Source organism: Canis lupus, chromosome 23 (genome assembly GCF_003254725.2).
Source record: "Canis lupus dingo isolate Sandy chromosome 23, ASM325472v2, whole genome shotgun sequence".
Lineage (NCBI taxonomy): Eukaryota > Metazoa > Chordata > Mammalia > Carnivora > Canidae > Canis > Canis lupus.
This window is the reverse complement of record NC_064265.1, coordinates 19965942-19991660: the sequence shown is the minus strand read 5'-3', so window position 1 is coordinate 19991660 and position 25719 is coordinate 19965942. Positions and strand designations below refer to the sequence as shown.

The 25719-nt window shown below is 38.3% G+C and overlaps 1 protein-coding gene across 2 annotated transcripts in view; it reads left to right on the top strand.

Moving 5' to 3' along the window:
• Positions 1–25719, top strand: part of UBE2E1 (ubiquitin conjugating enzyme E2 E1) — a 75446-nt gene that overhangs the window by 48316 nt on the left and 1411 nt on the right. For both annotated transcript variants that reach the window (XM_025460989.3, XM_025460987.3), the window contains 2 exons: positions 23931–24063; positions 25232–25379. In XM_025460989.3, the coding sequence (XP_025316774.1) occupies positions 23931–24063; positions 25232–25379 (281 nt within the window). The remainder of the gene's footprint in view (positions 1–23930; positions 24064–25231; positions 25380–25719) is intronic.

The window sequence follows — 25719 nt, the reverse complement described above, 5'->3', positions numbered from 1 at the left end:
ATTGGGGAGGACTCTTTCAAAAGGTTATTTCTTTTCCTGAGGTAGCTGTGAGTTGGATGTGAGTCTTAAACTTCTGATATCCATGTTTTCCAAGCCATCATGTGTGGACAGCCTTTCTCAAAATCAGGTCAACCCAAGTTGAGGTGATGAGCTCTTAATGACTATCCCTTTGGGCCCTCCTGTGGTGTTTCAAATTATGTGAGCCAATAAATCCTTTTTTTGGCTCAGTCTTATTTAAGTTAGACATCTTCGCTTTTATAACTGAATAGATCCTAACTAAGAAGCTATTAATCTTTTCAAATTAAAGTCTATATGTAGGAGTTTCAAATAAATTAGGATCTACTTCATTAATAGACAGTAAAGGAATGATAACTTTTATGTGTGTACTGTGGGAGGAAGTAGCACCTTGTGGCCTTTACAAAAGCAAGGTGATTCTGTTAAATACCTAGGATCATGATACTGCTTTTGTGGAATACTGAATTTAAATCCTATGGCTAAATGAGAATTACTGAGAAATATATCTTTAAATATCTTTTAATGCATATATGGATTAATTACTCATTTGACCAACTTTTTGGTGGTATTTTATGGGAGAGTTAAATGCACTACAGAGGTTTCACATTTATGAAAGCAGATTGTTCTCTGAACAGGTTAGGATTTTCAAGTATAATTTTTATTACTTTAGAGTATTTTGTGAGACCGTAGTTTTGAAATTAAAATGAGGAATATTCTTCCAACTTACAGATTCACACAGCAGTTATTTCAGGTGTGTATCTAATATAGAAATACAGAGTTCAGTATGTAGTGATGAAATTAAAGCATGCTTAAAGCAACCTTTAGTTTCAAAAGGTACATCTCTAAAGTGTCTCTTCTTATTAAGGGGTACAAATTTCCAATCTTTCGGGAAGCACTTTCAACCTTCTTACAAGTCTGTTTTTACATTTTACGATTTATTATATTAAATAAGTACATACTTTAATAATTGATGCGATGTTAATGTTTGTATTGTTTGATTTCAGTCTCATACTTTTGTTAGCTTAATGTAGAATTTTACCATATTTATCTTGACTTCTAAAATGAGAAGATTTACGTATTAGAAAGCAAAAATGTTGGGATGCATGGGCGGCTTAGCAGTTGGCCGTCTGCCTTTGGCTTGGGGTGTGATCCCGGGATCTGGGATCGAGTCCCGCATCTGGCTCCCCAAAGGAGCCTGCTTTTCCCTCTGCCTGTGTCTCTGTGTCTCTCTTGAATGAATCAAATCTTTAAAAAAATATATAGAAAGCAAAAATGTAGCTTTAGATTTTTTGATAACTCTTATTTAATACTCAAGTAGTCCTTCTATGGAAATTTTAACACTTACTGCTTTATTTTCTTTTTAATTTATTTATTCATAGAGACACAGAGAGAGAGGCAGAGACACAGGCAGAGGGAGAAGCAGGCTCCGTGCAGGGAGCCTTACATGGGACTCGATCCGGGGTCTCCAGGATCACGCCCCGGGCTGCAGGCGGCGCTAAACCGCTGCGCCACTGGGGCTGCCTCACTTACTGCTTTAAAAATAATTGTTTGGATTTAAATAGTGCTGTAGGTTCAAAGCCATTTTATATAGTACTTCCTTTACTTTTTTTAAAATTAATTTATTTGGGATCCCTGGGTGGCGCAGCGGTTTGGCGCCTGCCTTTGGCCCAGGGCGCGATCCTGGAGACCCTGGATCAAGTCCCACGTCGGGCTCCCGGTGCATGGAGCCTGCTTCTCCCTCTGCCTGTGTCTCTACCCCTCTCTCTCTCTCTCTCTCTCTCTCTCTCTCTCTCTCTGTGACTATCATAAATAAAAATTTTAAAAAAATAAATAAAATTAATTTATTTGAGAAAGAGAGAGAGAATAAGCAGGACAGAGAATGAGGGAGAAGCAGATTCCCTGAAGAGCAAGGAGCCTGACCTGAGGGGTGAGGGGCAGGGATGGGGCTCCATCCCAGGATCCTGGGATCATGACCTGAGCCAAAGGAAGACACTTAAAATTGAGTCACCCATGTGCCCCTTTCCTTTCTCATAGTTCAGTGAGGTGGTGTGTAGGCTATCATTGGACACACTTGGCAGATAAGGAAACTGAAGTTTGATTTGGAATTTGTTCTTATTTTTTCAAATTTATATGTTTAGTTGGTATCATACTATAAATTTGCTTTTAAAGGTTTTGAAAGCACCTGTAACCTTTTCTTAAAACAGATTTCAGGGAAATGAAGCATTTTAAGACATCACAACCTCTTTCCTCCATCTGGAATGTGGTTTGAAAGTCACTGCTTTTTAGTAGACCTTGTTTTTCTAGTGTGTTGTCAAGGCCTGATAACTGTTACGACAGCGGGAAGATTTCCTGCTAAATTTGTATCAGATTCTGACTTTGCGTTCCCTTTTTCTCCTTCCATTAATGTACATTAAGGCTATCTCTGGACCTCAGATATATCCAAACCCTCCCCAGAAATGTATCACTCTTTTTTGTACCGTTGCAAGAGGAGCTCCTTGGGCTTTATCCCTGTGCTTTGAAAGATTTACAGGGAAAAGCTTTAGAAAGGGGAGAGAAGAGTTTAGAGGTAAGAGGAGAATTAAGCTGAGAATCAGGAAATTTTAATGTCATGATTGGCAGGGTTTCAAGAAGGCAGGGTTGATCAGTTCTTGACCAAAAAGCTGATGAAGAACGTCAGAAATACCATTTGATTTTGAGATTGGAAGATCATTGGTACCTTTAAGAGAATAATTGACTGGAATATTAGGTAAAGCAGGATTGAATCTCAGATGGAAGGAAGTGTGTGTGTAGGTAGAAGCAGGAAGTTGCCACGGGCAGAGAAAGCTAGATCATAGCTTGAAAAGGAGAGGTGTGGGGGTAGAGATATTTAGGAGAGTATACTTAGGAGTAGGCTTTATTTAGTTGTGTTTCTCTTTTTGCATGGGAAAGTTCGAACTTTTTGTAACTAAATGTTAGATCAGTGATAAAGTAAGAGGAATTTGATAGACCACATGTTTATCTTGGCAAGAGGCACATATACTTCTGAAATGAAGGGGAAAAGAAGAATCAGGTAATTGAAGGTAGAAATTTTTTTTCTAAGATTTTATTTATTCATGAGAGACACAGAGAGAGAGGGGGGCAGAGACACAGGCAGAGGGAGAAGCAGGTTCCATGCAGGGAGCCTGACATGGGACTCGATCCCAGACCTCCAGGGTCACGCCCAGGGCCGAAGGCAGGCGCTAAACTGCTGAGCCACCCAGAGATCCCGGAAGAAATTTTCTTGTGGGAGAATTGAAGTTTGAGGGATTAGGGATACCAAGATAAGTGAGAAATCCTTGTAAAATAACACATTTAGTGCTTTAGGATGTTCTTTCCAAAACCTGTACCTTTTTGGTTGCCTATCAAACTGGACATGTGTACCAGCCAAAACAAAATAACACTAAATTTATTTAGGAAATAGTTTGGTACAAGGAGGTTTTGCCTCATTTGCCACCCAAGGGACTCTCATCAGTGGTGTCAGTCAGCCTGTTTGACAGAGACAGGACTTGGCTTGTGATTTGGAAGCTATTTGTGAACCTTCCATGCACATGGTGGCTGCTGCCATTGTGTGTGCGCCTCTCAGGGAGGAGTCTGAGTAATAAGAGGTGCCCCTGGGCTGTAGAGGTAGCAGCAGCCTTACCTAGGTTCTCCTACAGAGCTGGAATCCTGAGGACACTTGAGAGGTGCTGGGTTTGGGAACATTCCTTTTCTCAGTTTAAATTGTTCTGGCAGATACCAACTACCCAGGGCTACAGACAAGAGCTGTTACTACAGTAGTAAATACGGAATTTCAATTCACAGGGGGCTGATACAAGGCTGCTGATTTAATTTTGACAGGCAAGGACAATGAAAAAAAAATCATCTATCAACATTTCACAAAAGGATAATTTTTTTAAATTTTTTATTTATTTATGATAGTCACACACACAGAGAGAGAGGGGCAGAGACACAGGCAGAGGGAGAAGCAGGCTCCATGCACCGGGAGCCCGATGTGGGATTCGATCCCGGGTCTCCAGGATCACGCCCTGGGCCAAAGGCAGGCGCTAAACCGCTGCGCCACCCAGGGATCCCCACAAAAGGATAATTTTTATGACATAATAGAAAGAACTTGATATCAGCATCAGAATGAACAGAACTTTATATTAAATTAACATTTATGGAAAAACAAATACTTTATCCCTTTTCCTTTATTCTTTACTTTTTGGTGAAAACTTCTGTCTTAGAAATGTAAGAATCACTGACCTACATCACTAAGGCCGTTCATTTTGGGAAATTTGTTCTAAATACTTGTCCTCTTTTTTCCCCACTCACCTCACAAGTAGAAAGAAAGGGAGCTCTTCTTGTGGTTGAAAGCCAGCATGGTACATGCCTGTATGTTTATATCAGCCCATTTCTAAGCCACTCACACTTTTTGAGTTCCCATTTGCTTCACTTCCGTCTTATCCATCTTCTAACAATCTACTTTGTATTTTAATCATTTGTTGATGACCCCCTTCTTAGCTGGGTTTTATGAGAATAGATAGCCGCTTGTACCATTTTTGTGAATCTTGTAAGAATTCTATGTATCATAATACTGAACAAATACTTAAGATCTAAATGGATACTTTTTAACTGGTTTATTGTATTATCATAAAACACATTAAGATTTATTTTATACTCCCAGTTCCATATCTAGCAGCCCAACTGCCAGAGCCACTGAAATTTTCCTTTACTTCCCTTTGAGGATGCAGTTCTTCTCCAGAACCATGTCCTGTGTGTACATTTTGCACAAAGTAGATGTGTAAGGGTCTCTTGAAGTGAAGGATGGCTCTGATTAACATTATTATTGCTAAAGGACAAAGGCATTTTGCTCTCCCAGACTGGAACTCCGAGGCTCGTTCCTTTGTCAGCCTGCCTGCTCTAGCAGCTGTCTACTCCTTGGCTTCTGAGTGCTTTTACCTTGGCTGAGTACAGATGAACGTTCTGTCCTCTGATCAGGTTTCTGTGGGGTTGGGACTGGTGCTGCAGCTGCTCCTCCTCCAGTGCTGTTGACTGTACCTCACTAACTTCGTTGTTTTGTGAAATGAATCTTGACTGCTTTGATTTTGTTTTATCATTTTAGCGGTGTCTTAGTTGTTAGGCTTCCCCTGGCTTTGTGTGGTGCTTATTGTTACTGTAAGTGCACATTAACAAAACACTAAAACGGCTAAATATTGACAATGCTTTTGGTTAACTAAATTCTGGTAGAGGTGTAATTAGTGGTTAAAATCCACTGGATTTTAGTGGCTAGCCTGAGTTTATGTTGGAATTCATTTTACCTCATGCTTATGTGGTGTTGAATGTGCCTGTTTATGAGTCATGAGCCCTGGTTCTTAAAAGAAGCACAACTCAGCCAAGTTGCCAGATAAAGCAATTAGGAGATTGTTTCCTTCCAAAATACTTCCATCTTTATTTGCTGTAAGGCATAAATCCCATTTAAACAAAGCTATAAAGCCATTTAAATGGTGTTTTCAAAAGATTGTTAAATCTGATGTTTTTCAACTTCTTGAAAGAAACCAAGACGGTACCTAAAATAACTCATACACTGTATTTTTTTAACTACTGCATATAACAACAAACAAATGTCAGTTAAGCATATAACTAATGATAAATATTTTCTGAACTAAAATCAGGGTACATGGTTTGATAATTTTCTGAAATATTAATACTGTATTGACATTCAAGATTGTATACATAAACTCATGTTTTGTTTGTTTAGCAAATGATGACTTAACTAAGTGCTACATGGTAGTGTTTGGGGGATATCTGGTTAACACCACTGCTGGGAGTCTGGGCAGGCCAGGCAAAGACCTTCGGGTTTCTTTCTACTCAGTGAGAATTGGATGTAGGCATCTTATTTGTGTATGTGTTGATGTATTCAGAGGATTTTTGGTTTATTGATAACTCTTAAGGATTGTCACAGTGAAATACTTATGATTTCCCCCTAGAAAATGTTCTCACTGTCATTGCTCTAATCCAGGTTATTAGATAATCCCTGATTAGGCTCTCTGCTTCATTCATTGAAGATTAATTTTGTAAGCTTTGTATTTCTGAATAGGTTGATGTTTTCAGTATTTAGTTTTCTGCTGCTTAAAGCAGTGACTATTTTTTCACTTCACTCCTGTAGGTGCAAAGCTGTTAAAATCTAAATTGTTTGATAGGCATTTAAGGTCCTCTGATTTATTTTCATTTAGCCTTTCTGGTTCCATTTTCAACTACATTCCTGCAGAAGACAGGAATGCACCAAAGAAGCTGTATATTTTCTCTATTTTTTAAATCTCTTTTCTATGTTTTTAGGGAGATTACTTTACCCCCTTCATTATATTTTGAAAATTTTTTTGTTCATTGTGTGAATGTGTTTAATTGAAGTATTACAGACACAATGTTATGTCAATTGCAGATGTGGAACATAGTGATTCCACAATTCTATATATTATGCAGTGCACATCACAGGAAGTGTAGTTACTATCATCATACAAAGATAATAAAAATTTATTGAATATATTCCTTTTGCTGTACTTTTTTACCCGTGACTGACTTGTGTTTTTTTTCCAGTATGTATGTATTTATTTTATATTTTATTTTATTTTATTTTATTTTATTTTATTTTAATTATTTTATTTTATTTTATTTTATTTTATTTTATTTATTTTATTTTTTTATTTTATTTTTTTATTTTATTTTATTTTATTTTATTTTATTTTTTATTTTATATTTTATTTTATTTTATTTTATTTTTTTATTTATTTTATTTTATTTTATTTTTATTTTATTTTTATTTTATTTTTATTTTTTTTATTTTATTTATGATAGGCACACAGTGAGAGAGAGAGAGAGGCAGAGACACAGGCAGAGGGAGAAGCAGGCTCCATGCACCGGGAGCCCGACATGGGATTCGATCCCGGGCCTCCAGGATCGCGCCCTGGGCCAAAGGCAGGCGCGAAACCGCTGCGCCACCCAGGGATCCCCTTATTTATTTATTTTAAAGATTATTTATTTATTTATTCAGAGAGAGAGAGAGAGAGAAGCAGAGACACAGACGGAGAAGCAGGCTCCATGCAAGGAGCCCGACGTGGGACTCGATCCCGGGTCTCCAGGATCATATCCCAGGCTGCAGGGGGGCACTAAACCGCTGCGCCACTGGTGCTGCCCTGACTTGTTTTATAACTGGAAGTTTGTACTGTTTAATTCCCTCACTTATTTTTTTTTTAAGATTTTGTTTATTCATGAGAGAATATCCCTCTGCCTGTGTCTCTGCCTCTCTCTCTCTCTCTCTCTCTCTCTCTCTCATGATTTTATGTATTTTTTTTTATTCATGAGACACACACACACACAGAGGGGCAGAGACACAGAGGGAGAAGTAGTCTCCATGCAGGGAGCCTGACTGGATCCTGAGTCTCCAGGATCATGCCCTGGGCTGAAGGTGGCGCTAAACTGCTGAGCCACCGGGCTGCCCCTTCATTTAGGTTTTTAATCCATTTTGAGTTTATTTTTGTGTATGGGATAAGAAAGTGGTCCAGTCTCATTCTTTTTGCATGTAGCTGTCCAGTTTTCCCAACACCATTTGTTGCAGAGATGATCTTTTCTTCATTGTGTATTCTTCTGTTGCTGTAGATTAATTCATCATATAATCGTGGGTTTATTTCTGGTTCTCTCTTCTGTTCTATTGATCCATATGTCTGTTTTTGTCCCTGTACCATACTGGTTTTATTACTACAGTTTTGAAGTATAGTTTGAAATATGGGACTGTGATGCCTCCAGCTTTGCTGTTCTTTCTCAGAATTGTTGTGGCTATTGACAGTCTTTTGTGGTTCCATATGAATTTTAGTATTGTTATAGGTCTGTGAAAAATACCCTTGGTATTTTGGTAGGGATTGCATTGAATCTGTAGATTGTTTTGGGTAGTATGGGCATTTTAACAATATTGTTCCAATCCAGGATCATGGTTTGTCTTTCTATGTCACCCTAAATTTCTTTCATTAGTGTCTTTCACAGTATAGGTCTTTCACCTACTCAGTTAAATTTATTCCTAGATATTTTATTATTTTTGGTGCAGTTGTAAATGGGAATGTTTTCTTAAGGTCTTCTGCCAACTTCATTATCACTGTATAGAAATGCAACAGATTTCTGTATGTTAATTTTGTATCCTGCAACTTTACTAAATAATTAGTTCTGATAGCTTTTGGTGGAGTCCTTAGGGTTTTCTATATATAAGATCATGTCATCTGCAAGTAGTCAGCAGTTTAACTTCTTTTTTACCAATTGGATGCCTTATATTTTTTTCTTTCTGATTTCTGTGGCTAGGACTTTTAGTACTATGATGAATAAAAATGGTGAGAGTGGACATCCTTGTCTTCTGATCTTAGAGGAAAAGCTTTCAGTTTTTTACCATTGAGTATGATGTTACCTGTGGGTTTGTCACACATGGCCTTTATTATGTTGAAGTAAGTTTGTTTGCTTTCATTTTTAGTTTCTAAAAGCTTTTCTTTTCTCCCTGCCCTCATTTTATTGAGATATAACGCTGTATTAATTTAGGTTGTAGAACATACTGATTTAATATATGTATATATTACATAATGATTTGGCCACAGTAAATTTAGTTAGCATCTATCACCTCACATTGTTTCAATTTTTCTCTTGTGCTAACTTTTAAGGTCTACTCTGGGAGCAACTTTCAACTATATGATACAGTATTGTTAACTCTAGTTACTATGCTGTGTATTATATCCCTAGAACTTATCTTGTTTGTAAGTGGAAGTTTGTACCTTTTGACCACCTTCAGCCATTATCCCCATCCCACCCCTACCTCCTTTTTCGTTTCTGAATACTGTTTTGTTTTAGCCATATCTTGTTTCATCAGTGCAGTATCTTCTCTCTCTCTGGATATTAGTAATTTCATTTATTTTGAAATTTTCTTTGTAATTTCTGTTTTCTCTAATTGACTACTAGTTTGTTTTGATCTTTGTTTACCATTTTAGAGAAGAATTCTGTTCCTTGGTTATCTGTTAACTTAGTTGGGGAGCCTTTAATTTTATTGAGGTCTTTCCTCTAGGCTGTTAACATTCCCCAAAAGAGACTGCCTGGAGAGTGAAGGCCAACCTTTGTTCTGGGAGCTGAGAAAGAAAACTGGGGATCTTACTTTTGGGCATGCATAAGCACATTGTTAGTACAGCACCTCTGCCCTCATCCATATTAATGTCCCCTGGTTCAGAGACCCTCAGTTTTAAACCTCTCCAGAAAATAAACCCTAGTCTGGCAGAATTTCTATTGCTGTGTAACAAACTACCACAACTTTAGCAGTTGAAAACAATACACACATTTCAGTATGTACAGTTCACCATGGGTCAGGAGTTGGGGCACAGCTTAGACCTCTATTGAGGATCTTTTAGGCTGTAGTCAAGGAACCCACCAGCCTGTGTGCTCATCTGTCCCTCAGGGTTCGCTTCCAAGCTCCTGTAGTTGTGACATAGAGTTTACTTGCAGGTATAGGACTGAAATCAGTTGCTCCTAGAGAACAGCAGTTCTCTAGCCCTCTCCACTGGCAGTTTACATCATAGCAGCTTGATCCTTCAAGGCTAGCAGGACCGTATTTCTGTCTTGTCAGCTAAGGTGGAGTCTTATATAACATAACAATTTACAGAAAACATAACCCGATCCATGGAGTGGTAGGTATCCTATCAACTTTGCCTTATTCTGTTGGGGAGAAGCAAGTCACAGCTTCTGTCCATGCTCATGTGGAGGAGATGAGAGTGTATTAGAGGGGAGAACATCATTCTGCCCATCTTAAAATTCCACCTGTCACACACGGTCTTTGAGTTGGACCACTTATACACACTTTTAACCAGTCCTTATTTTAGAACCTTCCCCTGCCTCGTTCTCAACCTCCTTAGGTACGACAGATTCCTGAGTCTTTAGAGGGCGGTTATAAGGTCTACCTGGGCTTGATTTTTTTTTTTTTGGGGGGGGGGGGGGGGGGGATTTCTTCACAGCCAGTTTAGGATTCAGCTTCTTGGATATATCAAGTCCTTTACCACTTGCCCATTTGCCTCCTAGCTTCCAAACTTTTATTAATACTGTCTCCTTTCCTTTTCTTCCCTTCTTTTTAGATTTATGCATTAAATATACATATATGTGTGTATGTGTGTGTGTTTAGTGTCATGTCAGAGTTTGGCGAAGCAGTAAAAGTTGGTACATGTATTCAATCTAGCATCTTTTTATATGTGTCTGAGATAGTTGTTTCCCCCCCTCTCGTCCAGTACTTAAATTATGGTTGTTTTTTTTTCCTTCTAAACGGGAAAAAATTAAGAGATTATTCTTTATTAGAATAATAAAGAATTCTTATTTCATTTTTCATATCCTTCTCTTCTTTAACCTTAGTTTTCAGTCATGTACGTGGGCTGTTAGCCACATTTTCTGCCTCTCAGCCAAACTCCTCACCTTTGACTTGGAACAGCTGCCTCCTCCTCTCTTAGAACTTTTCTTGTTTTTTGGCTTTTTCCATAAAATTTAACCTGAACAGGCCTATTACCTACCTTAGCAGTTAGGTCTCTGTGAGTGTTTTTCATAAAAAGTTGGAAATTACTAGCTGACATTTTTGTAAGGACTCTTTTCTGTTCGGGTACTATGCTTTGCACTCCTTTGTTACTAAATATTAAATGATGATGAGAATAATTTTAGGAAGCATCTGATACTAACATGAGGTAGCATATGCACTGCCTGTGTTAATTTATAAGCCAGAGTGGTAGCTGGTCAGTGGCCACTGGTGAAGGTTATGTGTGTCTGCTTACCAGTGCTAAGAGTAAACTGTTAGACTTGGGTGGCTGTGAAATGTCACATGTGGGTGCTGCAACTTGGGCCTCTTTAGCAGCTGTGACAGCACCTAGCTTTGTTAAAGCTATTGTCTCTGTTTCTCAGCTAGAAGAATGTGTATAGACAGCAGGACAGAGATTTGGTGATGAGATTTAGCAGTGAGCAAGAAGCCAGAGCAGACTCTTCCCCTTCAAGTGCAGCCCTGTATTTGACATACAGGGCATAGCCTCCCTCATTCACAACTCTCAGCCCTTTGCAAATATAAACAGCCTTCTCTTTTCTCTCCTGGCCAGCTGGGGCCAAGAAAGAAGCCAATGACTGTCCAACTGCAGTAAATAGCTCTCCTCACCTCCTGACCCTGTGATTTCCTGGTGGTTCTGAGCTGTAGATCCTGCAATGGAGAGGGAGGGAACAAAGAGGTTACAGAGGCCTCAGCTTCACAGAGCATTGAGCAGTGGGTGATATTGTATCCTCAGGCAGGGGTTGACCTCCATTTCAGTGTAGGTCATTCCAATGATTGCTGGACCTCCCAGTGCCACTGTGGACTAGAATGGAATGGAGTGGAGTGGACCAAACGGACTTCTGAACTGGGGAAGTAGATGTTGTGTTCTATACCTACCTTCTTTTTAGCCTTTCTTTCCTCCCTTATGCTCTTAAATTGCAAAAAGAATAAGCAACACTTAAAAAAAAAATTTAGAACATAACATTTGGACTTGTACTCAGTTGAACTGATACTGTACCAAAACCATCTTTGGTTTTCATTAAGTTGGGGTTCTCAATTTTTGGAGTTGTCACATTATTTTTAAAATCTCTCCAGGGCACCTGAGTGGCTTAGTGGTTGAATGTCTACCTTTCGCCCAGGTCATGATCCCGGAGTCCTGGGATCGAGTCCTGCATCAGGTTCCCCACAGGGAGCCTACTTCTTCCTCTGCCTATGTCTCTGCCTCTCTATGTCCGTCTCTCATGAATAAATAAAATCTTAAAATTTTTTTAAAATGATCTCTCCTCCACACTAGTACTCCGTGTGGTATGTATTAATTTCCAGTTAATTCATTTCTACAAAAAAATTGAATCAATTTTTAAGAAGTTTTAATAACACCTCTTAGCAGGTCACAAGATTTTCTTGTTCCTAATTCTAGCTTCCATCCAAATATAAAAGAGAAATGAATTAATACATTAGGAATGGCATAGTAGTAAGTGTGATTAAACAATATTTGTGGGTAGTCCAAAGGCAGATAATTTTATTGGAAACTCCATGGATGTATTGGGGAAAAAAAAAAAAAACCTCTGTAAGAAAGCCTGGATTGTATTGGCCAGAAGTGTGACTTTCTAGCTTTAGGATTTTGTATAAATGCATCCCTTAACGTTCACTTAATCTCCTGAATGTTTCCCAATCTTTTTTTTTTTAAGATTTTATTTATTCATGAGAGACGCAGAGATGTAGGTAGAGGGAGAAGCAGGCTCCTTGCCCGATGTGGGACTTGATCCTGGGACTCTGGGATCACGTCCTGGGCTGAAGGCAGGTGCTAAGCCTAGGTCCTGTATATGCCCAGGTCTCTCTGCCTAGGTCTCTGCCTCTCTCTCTCTCTCTGTTGCTCATGAATAAATGAATAAGATTTAAAAAAAAAAGGGGGGGGGGAAACGTTACCTTTCCTGATACAAAGGATTTTGGGTAAAGATTATTAAAAAGTTAGTTTATAAAAGAATGGTTAAAAATGATAAATTTCTCTGCATATGTTAGGTTATTTTTCTGTATTATCTAGTTTTAAAGGCACAATTTACATACAATTAAATCTACCCCAAATCTTTCATATTTTAATAATGATTAGATAAATTTACTACTAGATATCTAGGCTATTTAGATACATTGAACAGGTGTCACTTACCACAGTAGAGTTGGTATTTTGTTGATGTGTCTGCTGAGTAGGCTGTTGGATCCTTTCTTCTGCTTTGTTTTGAAAAATATTTATATGCTGTTGTTGCATAAACTTGAGTCACCTCTGATTTTCAACCCTGTCGGAGGGTTCGCAGTCTCTCCCTGGGTTCACAGAAGCTTTTATAGTATAAGGTCAAACTATCCTTCAGTGTGACTACAGGACACCTTAACATCATATAGCTACTGATGGCTTTCACAGGGCTGTAAGTTGGGGATGGGGGCAGTATTATTGATTTCCTGTGAAGGACTGTTTTAGATCCTCACCTGAAGATTCAGTAAATTGCTGGGTCACTATTGAAAACGTATTTGGGCCCTGACAATCAGGAGTGAACTTGTTAAAAGTCACCCCTCTGAGACTCTTACCAACTCTGTTCTAAACCATAGTCTGCAAAAACTGGATTTAAATTGCCTAGATTGAGTATCATGCATCGCTGCAAAGTCTTTAAAGGCCTGGATTTCCAGTCAGAAACCAGTTACTTTTTCTATTTAGTTGACTTTACTAGGTGAATTTGATTTCATTTCTTCTCTTTTGTTACATTCTTTAAAATGGAGATACATTGTTACTATAAAATCTCATCTCATGCTGCAGGTATAACCACTGAGATTGTTTTGCATACATAAAAGGAACCTGCCTTTTCACTTCACATTATATTGTGGATTTTTAAAAGCCCTGTTGAGTATGCATACCTCATGTCAGTTTAAGAGCTGGATAGTATACTGCTGTATGTATGGTTGTACCAGTTTAACCTATATCCTGTTGATAGTATAGCTCATTCCAAAGTTGTTTCATCATACATGTCTTATAAATATCCCGATAACTATAGCCATGTGCATGTGTCCACTTATTTCCTGAGGGTAAGCTCTGAGAAGAACTTCTGTGTCAAAGGATATACCAGATTTATATTTGAATGTATTATAATCACAACCTAGGATTACTGATTTACTCTCCCACCAGCAATGGAAAAGAGTACCTATTTCATCATACAGTTAACACAGAAGATTTTCAGTCTTTTAAATGTTTGCCAGTCTGATAGGTAAATGTGCCTCCATGTTTAATTTGCATTTCTTTGAGTCTAAGTAAGATTGAGATTTATTGGCCATATGAGTTTCTTTGAGAAATGCCTGACCTTTATCCATTGCACTTAGTATGTTTAAAGTTTTTTTTTTCATAGTCAAGATATTAGCCCTTAATTATGTACTGCAGTTATCTTCCCTCCACCCTTTTATAATGTGTTTCAGATTTTCAGTTTTTATGTAATTATATCTGTTCATCTTTTCCTTTGTGTGCTCTTCAGTGGTGTCTCAGCTTTGCTTTCCCCAGGAGACCCTTAAGACGAGAATTCTAATACAAGTAGTTTTTTAGTGGTGCAAGGAACAAAGGTAGAGGTAGGAAGTAAGACGGGGTAGGAAAGACTGTCAGTAAAGGACACCTTTTATTTTTTTTAAAGGTATTATTTATTTATTTATGATAGTCACAGAGAGAGAGAGAGGCAGAGACACAGGCAGAGGGAGAAGCAGGCTCCATGCACCGGGAGCCCGACGTGGGATTCGATCCCGGGTCTCCAGGATCGTGCCCTGGGCCAAAGGCAGGCGCCAAACCGCTGCGCCACCCAGGGATCCCAAGGACACCTTTTAATTAAGCCATCCCTCGCAGTGAAAGTTGCCTAAGGTTAACTCTGGGGAATTGGATAAAGCACTTGCCAATTGTCCCACTTTACTATCAGCTATTGGTTGAGGGCTGTTCCTAGGGAGTGTTCACAGAACACCTTAAACTACATGGTGTAAAACAGCAGCTACTATTTATCATAACTTCTGGTATATCTGAGGGCTGACTGGGGCTGGGCTCTCAAGCCATTACAGAGGCTAGAATTACCTGAAGGCTTCTAGATTACTCACATATCTGGTGTGGGCCCAAGAAGACTCAAATGGTGAAGGGCTTGAACACCTGGGGCTCCTCATTCATCCCTCATATTTGGTCTTTTTCCACATGCCTCCCCCCCCCGGGTAGGCTTCAGGATAGTACGACTTATTATATGGGCTTTGGGGTTTCCAAGGTGGGGGTGGGGGAGGGAGAGATGAACAACTTCTAGTTGCTGTTTAAACTTTTAGTTTTTAGGAATCCCTGGGTGGCTCAGCAGTTTAACGCCTGCCTTTGGCCCAGGGCCTGATCCTGGAGACCTGGGATCCAGTCCCACGTCGGGCTCCCTGCATGGAGCCTGCTTCTCCCTCTGCCTGTGTCTCTGCCCCTCTCTCTGCCTCTCTCTCTCTCTGTCTATCATGAATAAATAAAATCTTAAAAAATTTTTTTTTTAGTTTTTAAAATTGTTGCCAAGTTATGCTGGTGCTATTTTAAAATAATCTACCTGGCCGTTCACAAACCTTACTTTTAGGACCCCATTACGCAGTCTTAAAAATTATGAGCCCCAAAGAGCTTTTGTTTATTTATTACAGATTTTTAGTATATTCAGCTTTAGCTGAAACATTAAAAATATTTCATTCATTTTAAAACAACAAAAGCATGTTAACATTTTTTAATGAAAGTAACTTAATTTCCAAGGCTAAATCATTAGAAGAGTGGCTGTTTTTTATATGTGCAATTTGCATATATATTTAAGACTGCTGGATTTTCTTAGCTGCTTCTGCATTCAGTCTGTTGTCATATCACACCTTGTGTAGTCTCAGCAAAACTTCACAGTACAAATGTTGAGAGAATGAGAGTTAAAAAGGCAAATACTGTTTAGAATTGTGAAAATAGATTTGATCTGTGGGCTTGCTGAAAGGGACTTGGAGAATTGCTGATCTAGCCTTTCCTGCATGTGAATACCAGCTTTAGCTCAAAACGTCTTTATCCTCCAAATCCACATGAGTTCTGAGCTGAGGGACTTTGTAGTTAGCTGGACCTAGGATGAGAGTCGCCTGTTTGGGGTGTTTACCCAAATCCCTGGAAGGAGGATGCAGGTTGAGGACAAAGAATCAGTAAAATTGCTACAATTAAGAGACTGGAAGGACAGTTCTAGGCTGATTGGGCAGTGTAGGCAGGTAGGTATTCTGAGATGCCCTCATAAATAGGTTAACCATGTCCTATCCTAATTGGAACACTTTTAAGATCAAAAGGGGCAGTAAAAAAATTAAAATCAGTTTTATTAAAAGCTTACCAAACAATAAAATAGTTCATACCACATGAAAAATGACAAAAAAAAAAGAAAAAGAAAAAATCACTGCAGCAAGATAATGCAATTTTCTCTGCTCTATGGCAAGATGTTGCACCTGTTTCTTGTGCATTTACACTTGTCACTTCCCACATTTCCCTCTAACCATGCCACCTCCTGCCTACCTCACCTGCAGTTTGAGATTGGCAGCAGTTGCATTGTGGAGGCTGTGCAGTTGAGTGTGAGTGAATGGGAAATCTTTAACTGTGTGGTTTTTTCCAAAAGGTATGCTGTAGAATCTTCTTAGAGTTGAGTTAAACCTGGTAGGTTCCTCTTTGAGAATTTTGGAATCCCTTAAATAGCTTTTCTTGCAACACTGTTGCTTTTGAGGATCTACACTAAGTCTGTGGAGGGAACAAATGTTAACAGCTGTACCTTATTTCCTCCAAAAAAATCTAAACAAGAGATTGAGCTGTACTGCATTGCTCACCCCAGTAGAAGAGTTGGCTGTGGCTCTACGAACTGATTAAGAACCAGAGACTAATAATGGACTGCTATTTACTCATTTAGATAGTAGTGTTACATATGCTAATATAAGCAATGCAACTAAAAAAATCAGGACTCAAACACCTTATTCTAGACAGATCTCCTGCTTTGGATTATTTTGGTGGCAGTAGTTACATAGCCTTAGAACTTGAATCTGTTCTGACCCTGTTTTTCTAACTTCTCTGGGGAAAGAGCAAATTAGAATTGTTCTTAAGTCAGGCTTGTTTGATCTTCCCTTATATTGAATACCTACCTGTTTAACCTTGTATAGAAAAAATGGCTTTTGAGACACAAGAGATGACGATCTCTTATTTAATTCTAATTGTTCCTATGTGCCATTCTCCACCCTCAATTCCTTTTAGGCCCTTGAATTTGACTAGTTTGCATTTCACTTGCTTGGTACTTTACCCTCACTTGCGTATCAGTAGCCCAGAGGTTAAAGCGTGATTTTTAGTTCAGTTTACTAAACATTGTCTCATTACACAGCCAGCATCTCTCCCTGGTGATGAGTAAGGACCCACTGATGTTCACAGTGTTTTAGATCTGTTCTTGTTTTACTATCCTTACTGTTGTCTTTTTCACATTATCTTGAAACTAGTTTTTTGGTGTTTTTTTTTTTTTTTTAATTGTGTCCTTATTCTGTGTACATCTAATTTTTTTTCAAGATTGGAATATAGAATTCCAGAAGGGCTGGACTGTCTTCTAAAGCAACAACTTGTAGGTAAAACTACAATTGAATGGCTAGCTGGAGAGATTGAGCTTTTCTAGTTGTTACTTCACCTAATTTGGAAACATTGTCATGTAATTCTGAACAGTGGTTCATATTTTGGCCAGCTAATTATTGTTAATTACTATTATGCAATGCCATTTAGTATGTGTAGAAAATTACTATTCTCTAAAGGCCTAAAATCTGATCTAAGGGAGATCGTATATTGACAGGGCTGTAGCATTTTGTGTAAATACTTACCAGTCCACTTTCTTGTTTGGAACAGATTTTGAAAACAAACTCTACAGCTTCCATAATCCTAAACTCAGCCTTGTGCTTCATGAAAAGTTGCATCAAATTGCTTTGAAGGTTTATACCCTTTCTGCTGGAGTTAGAGAGTAGGCACCATTTCCTCAGTGTTGATATGACACAATTTTTGGGGGGGGGGTGGTGGTTCGTGGGGGACATGGATCATGTTGTTGATCTTAAGTGTCTGAGACAGTTTTCCTCCCCATGTGTAGGAAAATGTAACCCCCTATTTGGGCCCACTTCTGTTCCAGTGCAACTGCTTAGCTACACTGGATGGATACCACTAATGTAAATTCTTACATAGGAGTCTTTTAGATTGGCCTTTGAACTACAAGTTCTTCCCAGGGAATGGTAACCTGGATGGTACATCCCTAGCAATACCTCTTTGTAGGAGAAGAGGTCTCTCTTAGTTACTAGAAAGTGACCAGCCCACTTTTTAAAGCAGTGTCATCTCACCAGCCACGTCACTAGCATGTTACCTTATTCAGATTTTCTGATTTTTCAAGTTTCTTCTGCCACTCACTTCTAGGTTACAAATAACAACTACTTTATGAAGGGATGGTGAGAACAAGAAGCTTTTTGTTTTCATTTTTTATAAAATTCCTTTGCATGTGTTGTGTAGTTGTCATGGAGAGGGCAGCTTTCATTCTCTCTGGAGAGTATGTCTATTGGGAGATGATTGTAGGAGATGAGGATTCCCTCTGGTAGATTGCTGCATTCATACTATTTTGTCATATTCTCTTTGAATTTCTTAGCAAAAGAAAGTCAATTAAGAATGGATTTTGAATAGTTGGTTGTGGGAATATAGATTTGATTGTGGATCTCTTCTATCAGCATTTTCTAAGTTCTCTATGTGGTATTTAGTAAACATTACCCGGGTTGATACTTGCTTCTTACTACAGGGAATGATAGGCAGTGAAGGAGAGAGCTAGAGAATATAAATGGTAATTTAAATCTAGAAGATTAGAGGGTATAGTTGGTATTCAGTTACCACTTAATGTCCTCTATAGCTAGCTTCTCAAACTTTTAATGTGTGAATTCTGATGCATTATGTGTAGGGTGGAGCCTAAGTCTGCATTTCTAACAAACTCCCAGAGGATGCTGATGTTTCTTTGTCCAGAGACCACATTTTGAGTAACAGGGGTCTGTAGAACATTCAGGGCATATGCAAATCTAACTTTTAATAACAACCACACAGGATCTAAAAAAAATTTTTTTTCCTGTGCCACGCACAGAGTAGTAAAACAAAGATAAGAGGATGAGCAGTAGAGTCTTGACAACAGGGATTCAAACTGTGAAGCTTACCTTTACTAGCTCAACTCAAGATTTCCAGCTTTGGGCACTATTGACATTTTGGGTTGAGAGAATTCTTTGTAACAGGGGCTGTCTGGTGCATTGGAGGATGTTTAGCAGCACCCCTAGCCTCAACCGATTAGGCCACTCCCTCCTAGTAGTGACATCCAAAAATATCTCCAGACGTTGCCAAATGTCTCCTGGGGGGCAAAACTACCCTTTATTGAGAACTGCTCTAAGGCAATTAGAATATAGGAGTTTGGAGGATTTTATGACATAACACACTGTATAAGCTGCTGGTTTGCTTTATTATGAAGCTTCTACAAAGAGTAGACCGGGACTAGCCAATCAACAGTGTTTGCCAGTTCTTTATTTTTATGAAGCATCAGTCATTGTACTATGGGAAAAGTATCAGAGATTACTTGGGATTTTTAGGTGGGTAAAATGAGTCTAACTCTGTTGATCATGAGCCTCTACCCTTTTTTGAAATACGCTGGTACATTTGCTAACTTGCCCCATTTTCCACTTATTTTGTGCTGTTGATATACAGGTGCTTGTCTGTAGCATGTATATCTTTTCCATCTTCCCAAACTTTACCCTCAACTTTTTTCCTAGGATATAAGACCAGATAACTAAGCTTTTTAAAATTATGCCTAAAATAATACCTGAATTAGGGTTTCTGTCTTTATATGCAAGGGTCCCATCTCTCCCAATAAAAGTGTTAAAAATTGATCTAGAAATATAATGTTTACAAACACTGATTATAATTTCACCTTGCTTCCAGGACATTCTTTAAAAATTAAGATGTATCTTTGGTTGCTGTTGAAATGGAAGAACAGTAGTCTATAGTAAGTTAGTATTGAGGATGGGAATGGGGGAGTACTTAAAAACATGACTTTTATACAAAATGAAGCTTAAAACATTAGCTTATGTCATTATCTTAGAGATTTTTAAATCAATCTAGAGAGCATATCAAATTCTACAGTAAGACTGCTCTAATGACAGTTTTTCTAATTGGTTTTATTTCCTTAGATTATACCTTAAATGACTTGTATTGATTACATTTTATATGATGTGTAGCTGCCTTTTCCTGTGGTTATGGAGGAAACATGGGTTTTGAGGATTAAGGGAAAGGGTGGTAGAGGTGAGAGTCCTTGTCATTAAGTTAATTATTCAGGGGGTATGGTGCCAATCAGTCAAAAGGCTAACTTTTCTTCAGAAGAATATTGTGGTTCATGACAATCCCTGCTGCTAATGTTAATGTATCTCTATGAAGTCAGAAACCATTATAGAAGTAAACTATTATTTCTCTTTTTTAAAAATTAAGTTCTGTGCCCAGCGTGGAACTCAAAACTCCAAGATCAAGATATGCACTACCAACTGCCAGCCAGGCACCCTTGACTGTTATTTTTCTTAAAATGTTTTGCCACAGCTCTATTTAAACTAGAAGGGAAAAAGACTGAATCAAGGGCAGAATTTTTCTTTTTGCCTTGTATAAGAGTTCTGTATCTTTTTTGTTCCCATCTTCCCTTAAACTCCCATCTCCCACACTTTCTAATAATTTAAATTAATAATTTAAATCACATGCCATTTTAAAGTACACTTCAGTGAGTGTTTGAAAGTGAAGTTAGATTTCTTATTGTGGAACTAAAAAGTATCTTAAAGGGTGGGGACAGAAGGCTGGTAAAAGAATATGTTGACCTGAGGGTAAACCTAGTTAGTCATTTTATAGAGAAGAGGGTGGGGTGCTGGAACAGACCTTTCCCAGTAGTGTTGCACGTAAAGCTTGTTCCTTGTTCTCCTTCACGGTGGCTTTCTGAGAGCTGTAAACTTGTGCCCTCACCACTACCCCCCATAGGTCTCTACCCACCTTCTAGACCAGTAGATCCTAACTTTTACAGTGAGAACCTGGGGGGGGAAAAAGACAAAATATTTGCAGGCCCATAGAATTTTTGTTTCATTCTATGATTAATAAAATGTATATGACAAAGTTTATATGAATTCCTCCAGTGACAGCTTTTAAAGTGAGTAAAGTTTTTATTCAAGTAGCCAATGCTTGGTTGTTCCAGTGGGTTCTTAGATCCTTCCCTATAACTCCCAGGTTCCCTGGCTGAGGATCTACAAGTCCATGCCATTTAGTTTTCTCCAGGGCTCCTGTTTCATGCTTTAGGATTTCAACCACATTTGATAATTATTTCACTTGTATTCTTTTCTTAATATAACCCACCTTTATTCTCCGTTTTTAAAGTTTAACAGAAGTGTGGCATTTTTTATTATAGTTTTTTTCTGAACTTTTAGAAAAGCTTACGCCCAAACTGAAAGCTGATTACAAACAAGTAGCCACCTTGATTTGAATTTCCAGTTATATCATAGGTGACACAAGCTCTAATGTTAAAACTTATGTTCTAAACTGGTTGTCCTACTTCCTGTAACTGGTACCAGTGGTTCCCCAGAGCAACCAATACCTGTTTAAAGATCCCCATAGATTCTTAAGTCCCTTCTGAATATTCTAAACTCAGCCTGGGATGAAGGGTCAGGAATCTTGAAAGTTCCATATTTACTTTACCTACTTACCTACCTTACTTACTTACTTAGAGACAGAGACATAGGCAGAGGGAGAAGTAGGCTCAACGTGGGACTTGCTCCCGGAACTCCAGGATTATGCCCCGACCTGAAGGCAGACTCAAAGCTGAACCACCCAGGCGTCCCAAAAGTTCCATAGGTTATGTTGAGGAACAATGAAATTTGGAAATCACCTATTTTCTTTACAATCCATAAAAGCTGCTTATGGTGGTATACTGTTAAACATGTCATGTCAACATGTTGCTTCTAGGGTTAGAGGGACCTTACTGTTAAAGTTTTTTCTGGGTCTGTCTTAGCATTAGCAACCAAGCTGTGAGGATAACTGTATGGAATGCTGCCATTACTGGGTTTCGGATGGCTTTGCTTCTGCTTTGGGACTTGGTTCCTCATCTGTAAAAAGAGAGGTTTACAGCAGATGATTGTCCTTTGCCTTTTAGCCTTAGATACCATGAACTAGAAAATAGGTATCTGTTATCTGCAACCTCTGTATCAGTGGTGTCTTCTTCACCTTGTTAGTCCACTTTGTAGTTAACTCTAGTTGGGTAAATAGGTGTCCTGGCTGTATTGGCCAGTGTACACTTTTTGCCCAAGTACATATGCTGGATGCAAACATGTAGGAAGACCAGATGACCAAGGGCCAGTTTTAACCTCAGGATATGAAGCTGTAATCAAGATAGTAAGTATCCTTTCACTAGAAGTTACTGCATATTCCTTGAAGTAGAGGGTTGTTTAAAAACTCTCCCTACTTCCCACCTTGTGAAAATATGGCCAGTTGACATGTAAAAGTATCAAGTGATCCTTAATATCATTTAATGAGAGACTACTGTGGGTCTGTTCTACAGAGGTTATCTCCCCCCCCCCCCATTTTAATTATCAAAACATTCTTGAGAATTTGTGGTTTAGGTTTAGTGACCTTAAAGTCGCACAGCTAATAAGTACTCAAGTCCGTGTCTAAGCTCTGTGCCTCTTGGCCAATTTGGGTCTACTCTTCCCATTAGCCCATCTTTTTTTTTTTTTTTTTTTTTTTTAAGATTTTATTTATTCATGAGAGACACACAGAGGCACAGACATAGACAGAGGAAAAAAACAGGCTCCCTGTGGGGAACCTGAATGCAGGACTTGATCCCAGGACCCCAGGATCACAACTTGAGCCAAAGGCAGACTCACAACCACTGAGCCACCCAGGTACCCCCATTAGCCCTGTATTCTTTTGTCGGTATTTTCTCCCTCCTTTCTTGCCAGCCACATCATGTTTTCTTCCCTAACTTTTGTTTCTTTTTTGTTTTCTTTTATAAACTCATCTGAAAGGAAAAAAAAAATCTGTGATGGATTTGTGGAAAGTATAGCAGGCAGGTATTTTGCCCCCTCCTCCCATTTCCCTTTTTACTCTTTCTCTTAAATGGAGGAATTGAACCTCATCTCTAACCAATTAGCAGAGGGCATCTTGAGGACAAGGATTTTTTGTCTTATTCATTATTAAAATCCCTACCATGTAACTTGGCCTAGAAGTACATTCAATAAGTATTTGAGTTCATACCATCCATTCATTTTAAAATGCTGTTTGCCTCTCTGTAGAAATTAGTCTGTGTGATTGGGATGTAGAAGTCTCTCCAAGTAAAGACCTTTTTGTTGTTTGGCTGACATACATCATGATCCTTGAAGCAACAGTTGATAACTAGGTTTGAGAAATGTGAGCCACTTTAATACTGTCATGTCCATGCTGTGGGAAGTCTTTTTAAAATTAATATCTGAAACCATTTCCCAAACTTGTCTTTTCCTCTGTCCTCAATACCTTAAGTCCTGGTATTGTTTACTTGTTTGGGCAGGTATATTAGGCTCTTCATTGGTCTTGGAATTGGAGGGTAAATATTTTTATTAATAATTGTACTTGGATACAGAGCACTCTGCAAGCCAATACAATGCTTTGGAAGGGTATTATGGTATAATTAAATATAAATAACAGCGATGTAACAGGGAAAGGGATAAATTAACATCCCAACTCTAATATTTAATTTTATACATTGAAATGCAAAATAAATAACTTGTCATTTCTCACCCAACATGGTTTATAATGGAGACCATACTGTAATCCATTGGATTTCCTCTTAGGGTAAGATTATGGAAATAGAAGAGCGAGGAACAAGAACCACAGTCAGTGGGGTTAGAAATGAAACTTTGTGTTTAAAATGGTTATCAGAAATGACTACTGTGACCAAAAACCACTGAAATTTGTCACTAAAATATTGTTTACATTTTCTTATGAGGTATCGAGAAGGTTGAGAATTGAGGAATATCTTGCTTATTCACAGCTTAAGTAGGCTTAGAATGGTTTAAACATTCTTTATTATTCAGTTTACTTGACCTAAGGCTGATTGGTTTTTTGCAGTCCAGAGTCACATTGTGTCTGAAAGACACTTCTGTTTGTGGAGCGAAACCACACATTAAACTAAAAGGAAAAGAAGAGGTCTTCTTTTCTTCTTTTTTAAATACCCTATAAGAAGTTAGATGGGGCCACCATCTGCTTACCTTCTGATGTATTACTTCACAGTGCTGGTCCCAAAGGCGATAACATCTATGAATGGAGATCAACCATTCTGGGGCCTCCAGGATCCGTGTATGAGGGTGGTGTATTTTTCCTTGATATCACTTTTACACCAGAATACCCCTTCAAGCCTCCAAAGGTAAGAACTTCCCTAATTTATAGTCAAATTTACATACTGCCATGAGAGACTGTTGAATTTTAATCACAAAAGGTAGATTTCTGTTCTATCTTAATGAATCTTTAAGTACATTTGGATGGACATAAAAAACTGCATGGGGTAGGCAGGGCTTTGCCTCTTGGCAGAGACCATTTCTAGAAATATGTGCTTTGTTTTGATGGTGTTTAAAACCCTGCTGTTTTTAGTGACATAGCAACCCAGAATCAATCCTCTACTTTCCATTCAACAGGGGAAAAAGTTACTGAACAGTTAAAAGTATCTGTGCACAGAAATGACTACTGTGACCAAAAACCACTGAAATTTGTCACTAAAATAATTAGGAAATCAGAATCTCCTACCAAAGCTTTGGATTCTGCTCCTTGTCATGTTTTGGCCTTGTTCAAATTCTTCATCTCCTGGCTTCAGTTTTCTCATCTAGGATTGTATCTCCTCTGATACTCAACAATTTATGATTCTTATTTTTACTTTGGAATGATTCTGTGTATCTCACAAAATTAGGAACCAACCCCACCCCACCCCCCACACCACCCCCCACCCCCAGCAATCCAGACTCACATGACTTGTGTTAATTTGTCTACTGCTATGATCCTTACCCATTTCTGCTCCTCACCTTTGGAGACTCCATTATAGTGATCCTGTAACCTAGGTAGACAGGATACCTGCAGGATCTAATGTAAAAGTCAGAAGAAGCAGAAACAAATCTCATCTTCAAATTATTATTTTTTACAGTGTTTACAGCTAAGCATCTTGCTTCTGTTAGTATCTCAGTTTGAATTTATTATAAGCTTATTTTAAGGCTATGTAGTACTACCAGCTAACACAAGAGGTCAGCAATTAGTTATTTCAAACTTGAAAAATTAGGAAAACATTTAAAACATTAGTGAAACTGCTTAACCAAAGTTACCTTTTTTTTTGTTGGATAACTTTTGAAATGACAGAGTGTATCAATGAACACTTCTACTCTTAGATTTATTAAAGTCTCTTAACCTATCTGTATCAGCTTTAAAACTCTATTCATCTTTTAAAGAAACACTTAGTTTTAAATTAACAGCCACTCAATTGGAAAAGCAATTTAGTAAGAATTTCATTGTTTGCTGTTTAAATTTTAATACTTTTTTTTTTTTTTAAGGTTACATTTCGGACAAGAATCTATCACTGTAATATTAACAGTCAAGGAGTTATTTGCTTGGACATATTAAAAGATAATTGGAGTCCAGCACTAACCATTTCTAAAGTTCTCCTTTCTATCTGCTCCCTTCTTACAGACTGTAATCCTGGTAAGGTTAATAATTCTTTTTTTCTTTTTTTCTTCCTTACCTGAAAAATACTTGTTTTGATAAAGTACAAAGCTTTTGAAGAACAAAAAGCAGGGATGCCTTGATGGTGTAGTTGGTTGGGTCTGACTCTTGGTTTGGGTTCAGGTCGTGATCTCAGGGTTGTGGGATCAGGCCCTGTGTTGGGCTTAGTGTGGGGTCTGCTTGGGATTTTTTTCTCTCCCTTTGCCCCCCCTGCTCATGCGCACGCTTGCTCTCTCTCAAATCTTTTTTTTTTTTTAAAGGACAAAAACTAACCTTTTTTGAAAGAAAGTTTTAAGAAAAGTTCAATCTACTAGTTGAA